Source organism: Pezoporus occidentalis, unplaced genomic scaffold (assembly GCF_034315485.1).
Source record: "Pezoporus occidentalis ecotype Australia unplaced genomic scaffold, CSIRO_AGI_Poc_V1 ctg104, whole genome shotgun sequence".
Classification (NCBI taxonomy): domain Eukaryota; kingdom Metazoa; phylum Chordata; class Aves; order Psittaciformes; family Psittacidae; genus Pezoporus; species Pezoporus occidentalis.
Window position 1 is genome coordinate 1074727 of NW_026912822.1, and position 13025 is coordinate 1087751.

A 13025-nucleotide genomic window follows, 5' to 3' on the forward strand; every position below is an offset into this window, starting at 1 on the left:
TTCAGGCTGAACAAGCCCAGCTCTCTCAGTGTGTCTCCAGATCAGAGCTGCTCCAGCCCTCTGATCATCTTTGTGTCACTCCTTTGGACTTGCTCAACCAGGTCCATGTTTTATTTATGTTGTGGCTCCAAGAGCTCGATGCAGTACTCCAGGTGGGGTTTCATAGAGCAGTCAAGGTCCCTTTGGATGGCATCCCTTCTCTCTGGCGTGTCGGCTGCACCACGCAGCTTGGTGTTGTCAGCAAACTTCCTAAGGCTGCATCAATCCCACTGTCTGTGTTGCTGACAAAGAGGTTGAACACCTCTGGCCCCTGGGGAACACCAGTAAGTGGTCTCCACTTAGACATTGGGCAGTTAGAGGCAAGAATGTCACGCAGGACAGTGCCCGATGCCTTGCACAAGTCCGGATAGGTATGTATGTCAGACTTTTCCCCAGATAGTCTTCACTGCACCACATTTCAAAGATTCAAGAATTGATCCTCTGTTTCAAAAGCTAAATATTACATTTTCGCTCTCAGACTGTTTAGAGAGTTTCTCAGGAAAACACTTTCCTGGGCAGTATCCTGAGTCTGATACTCAGCTAGATGTTTTCCCACTTTCTTTGAGTGTTCTGACAGCACTAACATTGAAAAGTAATATATTGCCTTACACTTTGTTTCTGTCCTTGTTTGCTTTTGTAGCCACATAGAGCAAGCTAGCAGTGAAGGGAGCAGATTATTATTATTTTGTTTTTCTTGTGAAAATACAGGAAATGAGTCACTGTTTGTAGGCATGGACTGAAATAGCTTAGCAGAGCTGAGCAGAGACCCAGTGAGGGGCAGCACAGGGCAGAACCCGGAGGTGTTAGCAGGACTGGTTGTGAAATGCCTCAGGCTGAAGGAGCCACAGGACAGAAAGCAAAAAAAACGTGTCTAGGCAAAGTTTCAGTAGAGAAATTTATGGTGTATCTGGGATGGTGAGATCAGGAACACAGAAGATCACAAAAAAATCAGGAACACAAAAGTTACTTTTTACTCTAATCTCAACATTTGCAATACTACGTGGAATTTCCTATTTTGCAACATTTCAAACCAACAAATTCTGGTTTATTGTTTTTTTTTAGTGGTATCCATTGGATTTTGCTCTTTCTGTGTGAAGACACATGTGTTTTGCACAGTCTGGCATGACAGCCATTGCAGATTGCCAGAAATTACAGGGCATTTATTAACATTTTCAGAGAGGGCTTTGTTTACTCACATTTTCCACCCTGTGACTCCGAAAGGGTTAAGGAGTTGAGAAGCCACATGTGGCAGAGTTTTACAGGGAAAAGAGCTGCAAAGGTGGTTTTAATAATGAATCAAGTCTGAACAAGTGGCTCAGGGGTAATCTGGCTTTCATTTAGAAGGTAGGAGGTTGCAATAAAGCACATTCTACCCTGACTGCAAATGAGAGCTTGGGGTGTATGCGGTAGGGTGGCCGTAGAGGGGGAGCCCTGGAAATGTTCCTCCAGTGAGTGAGTGAGTGAGTGAGTGAGTGAATGAATGAGTGACAACTTCCCATAGCCATCTACCCTTCCTCTTTCAGGTATGTGTATCACAGCTCCAAGTGGATGGTGGCTGGCAATGCAGACTCCCCAGTGCCCCCGAGGGTTTACATCCATCCTGACTCACTGGCTTCTGGAGACACCTGGATGAGGCAGGTGGTCAGTTTTGACAAGCTCAAGCTGACCAACAACGAGCTTGATGATCAAGGCCATGTAAGTTAGAAGCTAACGCTGGTGCCTGCTGCCCTAGCCTTGCTCTTCTCAGGCTCGAAAGGGTGCTGCTGCTGCTGCTTTGATATTCCTGTGTCCTGCTGGGCACACATGTCTATAGCCACTCTTCACAGCTATGAAGCCTTTTTCCCTGCTTCAGTATTTTTCCTCAAAATGTTGCCTGATCCTATAAAGCTCTTTTCTCTCTGCACATAGTCAAAATCTGATACATGCTTGTAAGAAAAGGGCGATTTTCTTCATATTAGCCTTACTTCAGCCCTGCTTCCTTGTACATCTGAACCACATGTAGAGTATTTGGGAAAATAATCCTTTCTCTTATTTTTTTGGTTTTTTTTTCTTCAGATAATCTTGCATTCAATGCATAAGTACCAGCCCCGTGTTCATGTCATCCGCAAGGATTTCAGCAGTGATCTTTCCCCTACAAAACCAGTTCCTTCAGGAGATGGGGTGAAAACCTTCAACTTCCCTGAGACTGTCTTCACAACAGTGACAGCTTACCAAAATCAACAGGTAAAGCTGCATGCCTTCAGACTCTTTTTGTGATGGGTGTTCATAAAACATCCGTGCACTCGATGTGTTTGAAATGTTAACTTTGCTGAGAAACGTAGCTCAAGAAGGGCATACACTTCACAGGTTCAATGTTTTATTTCTGCTACAGTGTGTAGACATGAGGCATCTAGCCAGGAAAACACCTTGCAGATAAGGTGCCTGCAGTTTTTATTGTAAAGTAAGTAGGCGATGTCAACCATAAAGAGATTATGTTCACATTGCCTTGCTGCTTCATGGTACAAACTACAGTGCCCTATCCCCACTGTAATTTTAAGGCAGTACAACTAGTCCAGTTCTATTATCTCACAGTGAAAACACATAGTTTTTTTTTAAGCAGTGAAGCAAGAAAATTTCAGAGAAGCACAATCTTATCAGTTTGCTGACAAGAGAAGCCTTTGAACATAAGCAGCAGCAGTCCGTGTATGGCACGTGAACTGAAATTCTCGTGCATAATTCATGTTTGATTCAGATCTTGCACAATTCCCAGTGGAGAGTGTTACTATTGACTTCAGATATCATAAGGAAAAGATGTTGCCACAGGAGGATCCTCTCTGTATAGACCTTGATGTTGTCACTGATCTGCCCTTTTTCTTAAGCTAGTCTTCTTGGCATTAAGAAATGTAATCTCAGTGCACATTAGTGTTTGATTATAGAGTATCCTGTCCATCTATAGATACTATATATAAAGATACTATATCTTTAAGTGGAAATTAATTGTTAGTAAAATGTGAGCAGTTGAGACACCAGCAAAGAAAGGAGATTCAGGAAGCCTGTGCTGTGAATTATATGTTTGCTTCCCCTTCTCCTTCAGTGGGCAGTGAAAGATCGTGTCCTAGTCTTTGAGGAGGCGCTTGCTTCATTGCTTCTGCAGGCATGTTCACTGCACACATAAATGTATAAACTTCTTATATCCATCCATTCCCTTTGCAGTCTCCTCATATACTGCTCACCTGCCACCTACCTCTGCTTAAGGATTCCTATTAGCCTTCATACCACCTCTAATGCTTCTGGCCCAGCTTGCTTTTCTCTTGTTCATGTACACATACTCCCTGTTTTATTCTCAAGTGAGGGGTAACTGTGCACATCCTATTTCCCTTTCCTGCCATTCCCCTCCTTCTTAGGGTGGGGGTTGTCAGGGCATTAAAAGGGCTGTGTTAGGTATTTTTTTCCCAGCTATGTGAACCAGAATCTCAGTTGGTGAAAGTTTTGCTGTGTTAATAGTGGGCCTGCTTAAAGAACGTAAGGTATTGTTATAAGCTAGAAGAATGAGGGCACAAACTGTCTTGGAAGAAAAATAACCTGTTATCAAGCCTCTTAGGGAAATAGGTTATACTATTTGCTGCCATAAATTGCAGAGGAGTCTTGAACCAGAAACAGTGAAGAAATTCTTTTTTTTTTCTATGATGATTTATATTCTTTTGGAGAATGGCTTCATGAACACAGTGGACATCATTATATTTAGTATTCTTGAGTGGAGGGACAGTCCCATGTCAGATCACTTTGGGGCAGTTTATAGCAACATCCTGACAGCACTCTCATGACTGCTTCTGAATGCCCACTCCTAGCTTTTTCTCAGTCTAGTCCACTTGAAATGACTTAAATCAGGATCCAAAATGGATCCACTATTCCAGCAGAAAAAAATATTGCAACACGATGGTGGGTTTGCTCCAGTCATTGGAGCACTAGAAATTTCCTGCCCCCCCCCCCCCCCCCCCAGTGCATGTACTCCACAGACTTTTAACTGTAGCCCAGATATAGAAAGAAGAAAAAGAAAGGATAATTGACAAGAAATAAGCCTGTCATTCTTCCCTAATGACCAGACTTGTAAGACATAATTACACTGATACGGGAGGTGCCAAGGGAGGGCACCTCTCAGGCACTGGCTCTATAAGCTAGCTCACTGTAAGGAAGCACTGAAGTTTCTTCCAGTTTCTCTGGATTCCAAACACGTGGGGTTTTGCCCCCTAAATTTTCTTTTGGGGGGCATTTTTATAATGGCAGTAAAGGAGATTCTGCAGGATTGAGGAAGTCTTTTCATTACAAATAAGTGGAAATCCCATGAATATGCCTGTATGCCCTCCCGTGGCTGTAAACTTTGTCTTACTGGGAGAAGCGTCTCTGGAAACAATTGTAAAATGTTAGCAAATCCACCACAGGGATTCCCTCTGCTGTAATTCCATCCTCCACAGAACATATCTGTCTCTGTACACACAAGTCCCAGGACAGCTGCAAAGTCAGGCTAGCGGAAATTAAGTTCACAAATTAAGCTTCTGCAAAAATAGGAGCTGCATTCCAGATCTGAGGTTAATATCCACAGTAAGGACTTCGTTCTGACAGAAGCAAACCACCTGCAAATCCGCTTCAGATCAGTCTGCATTAAACTCATCTTTCTTGAGCAGTTTCAGCAAAAACACCTCAAATTTGATAGGATCTTGAGATCTTACTCTCTTTTCACCCCAGAGGCAGGGTCTCGGGGACTGAGGCTGGCAGAGGGAAGCATTCATGCTGCACCAGGTTGGGGGATAGCTGACAGGGAGTATGATACCACAGGCTGCAAGGTCAACCCCCCAGTATTATTTTCCATATTTACCAGAATGGAATTTGTGCCTAAAAATAAAGCAGGAAGGAAGATTCCCCAAAGCATTCAGTCTGGCTGTCATCCTCTTGGTTTAGGGGAGGGGGGAAAAAGTAAAACAAAGATGGTTTCCAGACCAGAAAACCCTTGAAAGGCCACCCAGATGCTGACCAGAAGAGCAGCACCTTCTGCACGTGGCTGAGTGGCCAGCTGCTGTCTTTGGAGGCTGTAGCCTGTGCTTTGTCTTTTCTCCTTAGCAGTGTTTGAAGGTCCATGAGTGCATCCAGCTGCTGGATATCCAGAGTGTTGAGGCTGGGATGATCGCAGATACCAGCCAAACCTGAGCAGAATGCCTGCTTCCTGAACCACATGGCCATTGATAAGTTATATCCTGGGCCCAAGTTGTGCTTCTACTTTGGGAACAGCTTCTCAGCCCCAGTGCTGTGCCAGGTTTCCTGATACTGCCAGATTTCTGCCTCTGGCACCATTCATTTGCTGATTGAATCAGCTGCTCATGGATAACAGAAGAGGAACTTTAATATAAGTCTGGGGAAATACGTATGAAAGATCACTGTACAGGTGGTTTTGTCAAGAGTTGTAATCATCAATAATTGTCACTTTCTGAAAGCAAAAAACTTATTTGGAGAGATAACCAATTCTCATTTTCTTTCTTTATAGATCACCAGATTAAAAATTGACAGAAACCCCTTCGCTAAAGGTTTCAGAGATTCTGGGAGAAACAGGTAACAGGAGCTTGTTTGTGTTTTCTCACTGATCTCTCCTTCCCCTCATGAGTGCACAGGGCATGCATTGAAGGCTGAGGAAGGTGTTTTGTGATCCCAATTAATTTTTACAGGAGAAATCTGCTGTAGACTAGTTGTTAGAGGAATTTGAAGGACTGTTTACTTTGCCTGAACAGATCCAATGTATATTGATGGCTACCCCAGAAAACACCAGATTAGCCAGCTAGTCCGACCCTGTTTCTTTACAGAAGTCTCCTCCAGTGCTGCTCCTACCTCTGCCTGGATCCTGCAGTCCAAAACCTTGACAGAAGGTTTTGATATCCTTAGACAGCTTAAGAAATTCCTGCTTGACAACATTTTTTTCTGTGACTGCATTTTTTGGTGTCATATGTTTAATTTCCCATTCACTGCTACCTTTGAACCCCTTCTGTTGCCACTACTTTCAAGGCTATTTTCTTCTGTATATGTGTTTTGCTGCTGGATGTTATTTTTTTCTGCTGGATGTTATGTTATATTTTTCTGCTGGATAATTAATTTGTTTATGATCATTTCTATCATTTTCGTGTTCCTCTGAGCTTTCCCATTTGTTGTTGAGAAACAAAATTAAACATTCTGATAAGTCATTAGTAAACTATTAATGTTTACTGATATTGTCCTATGATATCCAAAGAATTAGGTAAAATAAATGAACTTCTAAAGATACTGTAGAGATTCTTAAAAAAATATATTTTTTATTACAAAATTGAAGACCAGAGATAGAAAGATGTAAGATTGCAGACTGTAAAGAAGACAAATAGGTCACAGGCTAACACTCTGAAAAATAATGAAGGTAGTAGGAGATACTTTTGCTTGTTCTTTATTGCATGTAGAGCTGTCTGAAAGGCGTTTTTAAATTTGGATTTTCACAGGAAATTTCCAAACTTGGAGTACAAATGCTTGTTTTACATTAGCATAAAAACTAAGATTTTTGATAGGTTTGCAGGATAAAAGTGCAAAAATGCTTTCATTTCAAACAATTTCAGTTTCTCTCCAGTGATGTCAAATTGTTTCACTTTGACTGTGTCACTTAATTTTGTCAGGATTTTTATGAAAAGATTAAGTAGAACAACTTAAATGCTATTTAGAATACATTATATTTTAAAAACTCAATAATAAACCAGGAGATTAAATTAAAAAAAACCCTTTTGAATTAGTAAAAGACACAGAGTTATCAAAAAAGAACAAGAAAGTCCAAACAAAAAAGTCTCAACTTTTTCTGCCATTCATAATTCCATCAGAGTGTGCAGCAGGTCTAAATATTTCAGATCTATATACTGGGGGCATCCTTTAAATCACTGTGACAAAGGCTTCAAACATTAAATTGTTTATAGAATTAGACATATATGAGTATGTTACAAGAACCCTAGGACTGTAAAGCAAGGCTCTGAGCGTGCAGACCAGAGTGCAAGTCATCTGCATAGCCTTCATTTGCAGCCCCCATGGGCACTGTAATTCAGTTTTTACTTGCATGCTCCTCTTGTGTGTGCTCACCAGAACCACTGCCGCGTTCATGGATTGGTATGGGAAGCGTTCAGTGACTGGGCAAGTGCCCTGTGTTTTTCATCACTCATTTAAATGCTCACAAAGAAGACATCTTACTGACCTAGCAACTTCCTAGCTCAGCTCCTCTGTTATCATCTTACTATAGCTATGCAAAAATATGTTACCACCCTTATTTAATCCCTGCCGTGACCATTAGTTCTCATAGTTGAAGCACATGTGACTTTTTCTCTGCTCTCCTCTTCTGTGTGTGGGTAGTATCTGCCCTGGGTACAAGGTCTTCCCTGTGTGCAGAGATACAGCTGCACTGAAGGCTGGTTTTAGAAAAGGGATTGATGCAGTTCCAGGTACATGGTGGGCTAGATTAACATGGAAGGCATTAATAAGGTCCTAGCCCAGTGAATTTGGACAGTTTCCTGAAAAGGTTGGGAATTACTGATCTTTGTAGCTCATTGATTTAAGAAAGGGCAGGAAATTGCTACACGGCTGCAGCTGTGGGGAGGGCTCAGTAAAGCTCTCTGCTGATGTAAAGAGGAATTAAAATCTTTAAGGTATTACACATCAAAGAGAGCAGCCTGAGGCCTTAGGAAGAAAAAACAGGCAAAGGTATTTGCAAGCATATATAGCAGTCAGGCGCCTGCCTCACAAGCAGTGGTCTGGCTAAGGTTGCACTGCTGTTGTCAGCTAGTGGAGGACATTCTAATGCTCAGCTGCTCCCTTTAAAGAGGACATGTACATAGATGTGCACATAGGAAAGAGAAAAGCATTAAGGTCCAAGCCATGCCTTGAAAAGGCTCTCCAAATGGGACTTTTCTTAACTGTGCTGGCTAGCTTCTCTTCCTCTTGTGAATCTGTAATCTCATCAGGATCACTGGTCAGCTGGAGTGTCAATCTTGATGCTCTGTAGCTTTCCACGTCCACACAGCCTTGGTTAGCTACGGTGCATTAGGCTGGATGTGGAGAACGTCCCACTGAAATTGTAGGCCTCCTTTGGAAAAGAAATGGGGTAATTTGAAAAAGGGACCTTTTGTGAAGCAGGCAAGTGTAGTATGTATCCAAGAGGTTTTCGGAGAACTCCTCTTAGGCCACTTCTTTCCTGGGACATTTCCTTTCTGCCTTGTGTTGAGGCTTTTCCATGAAATGGAGATGGATGTTTTTCCTTCACTTACTTTGCATCCTGATATTGTTTCACTGTTGTTGCCTGCTGCAGAAATTATGGAGTCAACTGTTGTTTTTAAAAACAGTTTCCCGTTAAAATCTTTCACTTCCATCAACTCACGGCCTCCCTCTGTAGCTCCTTGTAACTATGGTCTCTCTTCATTAGTATAAGACACTGCTAAACCCCTCCTGCTCTGGGGACACCCCATCATGATGGAACTCCCTGTATCCATCTGGTGGAGCAATTTTTTTCACAGATCCCTTTTTGGATCTCCTTCAGTTGTTTGTGTTATTGTCTCCTTCACAGCTGACTGCGCCAGTCCTTCTGCAGGGAGAAGGAGCAGTGAGGTATTTCAGAGGGAAACAACTCTAGCTGGACATTGTTTTGTGCTCAAACCATGCTAACTAATGGTGTTCAGTAATGTAGCCATTAGCCCTGATGGATGGAGTTAGCCTGTGTTGGAAGGTCAAGTCTTACCCGCTTATTAGAGATTCCTTCTACACTGTTTTTGGTCCCTCTCTGCTTTATCTGCAAAAGCACGTAAAGCATCTGTAAAAGTTGAACAAGACAACTAGTCCTGGTGGTGAAAGGATACCTACATAGTACATGTATGAGGCAGGCATTAATTGCTTTCCTGAACTTCAAGAGATTGAGAACCAGAGGCTTGACACATGGAGCTCAGCTCGCTAAATGTTTGGGTAGTGAGGGTGCAGATTTAACGCCACAGAACCTTTTTTTTGGAGACTGAGTAAAGTTCATCTGACAGTGGGATGCTTGCAGAAGCCCCTTATCCAGGAGGAAACCTGCAGGGACAAGAGTCAGGAAACGCAGCAGGGTCATGGAAGAATAAAACCCTAATCTGACAGCAAGCAACAACACTTTTCTTTCAGATGTGGGCAGCTGAGGTGAATAGAAGTTGTTTGTGTTGGAAATGCTCTTTGAGCTTTTGTCTAGGATAAGAGAGCCAGGGGGGTGCTTGGAGCCAGTAGTTTGGCTTCCCCAGTGAACAATGCAATGATGACCTGAATCCTGCGTGCAGTGGGAATGGCAAGGTTGGCCATATGGGATGGATTATGGAGGTGCGCAGATAGTTTGTACATCTTTTTTCATTTTTCAGACAATGGAACTGTTTCATTTATTGCCTATTATTAAAACTTTATAGCACTAAATATAAAAGAATGAATGAAAAAGAGAGAATTTTGGATACGTTTTAAAGGACTGACCTTATTAAAATGAAGCTGGCAGTGAGTCCTCTTCTGATACTTTTTTTTACTTCCTTTATAAAGATGGTGTGAGAGGGGAGGGTTTATGGCCTGATAGATGGTTTGAAGTGAATTTTTCAGTGCAGTTTTTGGAAGAAAGAGTGGATGACATATGCATAATGTCCATCACACTTGGTACCAGCAGCCCTCACCAAAGCCCAGAAAGAAGCTGCTAACAGTTCAGAAATGCTGAAAACAGCATTTATTGCTGTCCCAAAATGTCTCTTCATTGGCAATGTGGGTTTTTTTTCCCCTGTTAGGGGCTAGAACACACAGAATAGCATTTCAGTATTTCTGCTGACTAGAAGAGCACTGCCTTTCTGTCCTGTGGTGGAGGTATGTGATGTGGCTCTGGATATCTTGGTACCAGACCAGTGTCATAAACTGCTATGGGAGTGAGGGTTTTTAGAATTGACAGCAATGGAGTTTCTCGATTCCCATCTCCTCACCTCAACATTTCCTTTCAGAAATAGGAATACATCACAGTCAGAAGAAAAAAGACATATTGAAAGGCTGTGGTTAGAGTGGTAAAATCAGTCCCAGAAAGGTGGTGTGCCTTCCCACCAAAGCTGTTTCCTGCATGGCTGCATGTTCTTTTTCTGCAAGACTCCATACATGGGGTGGAAGGTGCCTCACAGTTTAGCTAGCATGTGAGGCTGCTGTCTCATGGGTCTTGTCTGATGCATGGAAGGATGCAAAAGTTCAGTAAGGATGTGTTCTGCTTAGATACTGTTTCAAAAACACTCATAACATTTGTTCTGCGCAAACAAATCAACAGGAAAAAAGGATGATCTAGTATATAGAGACTTAACTTTGTGCATAAGGGAACTGGACATAACTTTGAGCTCTGTCACCCACATACTTAAGAGAGGGTGTTTTATAATGCATGTTCAACATGTGCACACCTAGGAGTGAGTAAAAGACTCTCATTTGGGACAGGAAGAGGAAAGAGGTGGCTTTAAGCCAGATGTGGAGTTTGGCATCCATTCTTCAGGCACCTGTGGCTGCAGAGGTGCCCTCAGCATTACAGGGCAATCGGGGAATCCAGTGAAGCCACAGTGTTGCTGCTGGCAGTTGCAGTATGGAAAAGGGAGGTAGACAGGAACTGTGTCCACAGCAAAGGGGCTGTTCTAGACCTGCTCCCCTGGAGTGGGGAGGACGTGGGTTCCTAGTCACATTTTTCCTTTCCCTGTCATACAGGGCAGGAATAGAGCAGCTTTGCAAGCTGCTCTGGTAACCCCACTGCTGCCATTTACCCTCTCAGGCACAATGGAGTCCAACCCTTGACAGCACTATATAACTCCTAATTTACTCTTTTATTTCTTTTTATTATTCCCCCATTCTTTTTTTTTTTTTTCCCTTTTCTTTTAGAAGTACGAATTCTAGGGTAGTTGCAAGAACTGAATTGATACAGGGGAAAGTGGTAGACAGAGAGCTAGAAGCTCTAGAACTATGAATAAGCCTGATCTGAAACCAATGCTGGCTCCAGGCAGAGGCAGGGGTAACAGTTTTAACCTGCATTGACAGTTTCACTGAGCCACCTCCCATTAGGGCTTGGATTTTACTGGAAGGGAGTCATGAGAGCAGAGCTGGAAGTCAGATGCCGGTGCAGAGTGGTGTTATGTGCACAGGGATCTAATATCTGAGCCAGACTGTGAACACTGGTTTTAGTGAGCTGGCCTCCTTATTTCCCTGCACGATCCTTGTGGCAGATGCAGAGCAGCTGGATTAGCACAGCTGGACACTTCAGTCTGCATTTCTGCATCTATTACTTGGTTTTAATCAGCAAGCTAGGTCCTTCCAAGAGCAGGTCTTGTTGCAGAGCAGCTTGGTCAGGGCATTTTATGCCCCCTGGTTATATGGTACCAGGAAGTCGTCCCTCAGTGTTTGTACTGAGGATCATTTCATGAGGCTGCAAAAAGGTGCCATTCTCTTCCCGGCTGCGTGTGTTGAGAAGCAGGTGGAGCCTGAACACGTGTGGCTTTCTCACACAGGGAGCAGAGGAAATCCTGGGGGTGGTACCGGTAGTCAAAGAGCTGCTTTTGCACATAGAGCCCAGCTTAGCAGATGGGTTCACATTCTGTGCTGCCTTGTTGTCTCTGAGCTCCATGAGCTGGCAGAGGTCACTGTATTAACCAAATAGTTTTGTTGTAATGTGCTCAGCACTAGTGTGAGACTGCTATGCAGAGATGTCTTCTGTTTCTACTTCTAACAGCTTAGCAGCTAATAAACACCATGCAACAACCTCTCTTCTAAACCTCCTCTTAAAATACAGAGTTTGATTTGCCAACTCCAATGTATTTAAAGCATCTGAGCTTCCGGGGAGAGTTTGGAAAGTTAACTGAGTGAGTGGAGGCACGTGCAGAAAGACATTTTCACAAGCAAAAGGCAGCTCCAGTATCAGCTCAACATTTGATGAGAGGCTCTGGGGATGTTAGAGCCTTTTGCACTGAAAGGGGATATGTTCTCACATTTGATGAAGCATCTCTAGTCGTGTTCAGTCAGTGCAAGGGCTATAACCTACTGCTGGAAAAGAGGCAGGGGAAGGTGAGGAAGGGGGAATGGAGCAATGTGCAGCTTCCCCAGAGGGAAATCTTTCCTAGGAAGAAACTCCAGGCAGTTATCTCATAAAGAAGGGTCTTTTCCTAACAATGCACCTATGTCCTCACTAGAGATGTTCAGCAGAGCTGGCATTCTGTGGTGAAATTAAGAACAAATCTGAGACCAACAGGAGAAGTTCTCACTTGAGTTTGTCTTTTTCTCTTTGGTACTGTCTTTGCGGTGAATTAGGGACCCAAAGCAGAGATGGCACCGATCTTTTATAAAAAGCATCTTATGTATTTCTAGTTGAACTCCAAAACCAAGGAGATTCCCTTTTTGATGGCTTCCCATAGCACTTCAGAACAGCATCCAGAGCTACAAAGTGGTGGGGAAAGGCAATTCACAAAAATCTCTGATTCTGTAGGCTGAATCCCAGACTGCCCTTGTTTGCATGACAGCTTGCATCCCCAGAGTGTGGATGCCTGCTTTATGATAAAGTATGCTTTAAGGATCTGGCAGTCATGTGTCCCCTGCAATGCATAAAGTCTGGGATATTTGTTAAATATAAAAAGATTTAAAAGGTTCCAAGAGACTCGTAAGAACTTTCGCAATCCTGCACTTGGGGAATTGCACTTTCCTCCGGTGACCTGTGCTGGAAGGCTTGCTTGAGGAATTCACAGATGCCAAGGTGACCTTTTGGTGGCTGCTGGCAGCCTGTCAAATGAGGTCGGAGCCCTCTTCCCCCACTGTCAATACCCTTGCCAACTGACATTCTTTTCTGCTTGTTTTATTTTCATTGCACAGGACGGGGCTGGAAGCCATTATGGAGACCTATGCCTTCTGGAGGCCTCCTGTGCGCACTCTCACCTTTGAAGACTTCACTACCATGCAGAAGCAGCAAGGTG

General features: G+C 43.2%; 1 protein-coding gene across 3 annotated transcripts in view; it reads left to right on the plus strand.

Moving 5' to 3' along the window:
• TBX15 (T-box transcription factor 15) overlaps positions 1–13025 on the plus strand; it is a 96034-nt gene that overhangs the window by 65899 nt on the left and 17110 nt on the right. For all 3 annotated transcript variants that reach the window (XM_062618216.1, XM_062618231.1, XM_062618225.1), the window contains exons 4-7: positions 1563–1734; positions 2095–2262; positions 5555–5619; positions 12925–13022. In XM_062618216.1, the coding sequence (XP_062474200.1) occupies positions 1563–1734; positions 2095–2262; positions 5555–5619; positions 12925–13022 (503 nt within the window). The remainder of the gene's footprint in view (positions 1–1562; positions 1735–2094; positions 2263–5554; positions 5620–12924; positions 13023–13025) is intronic.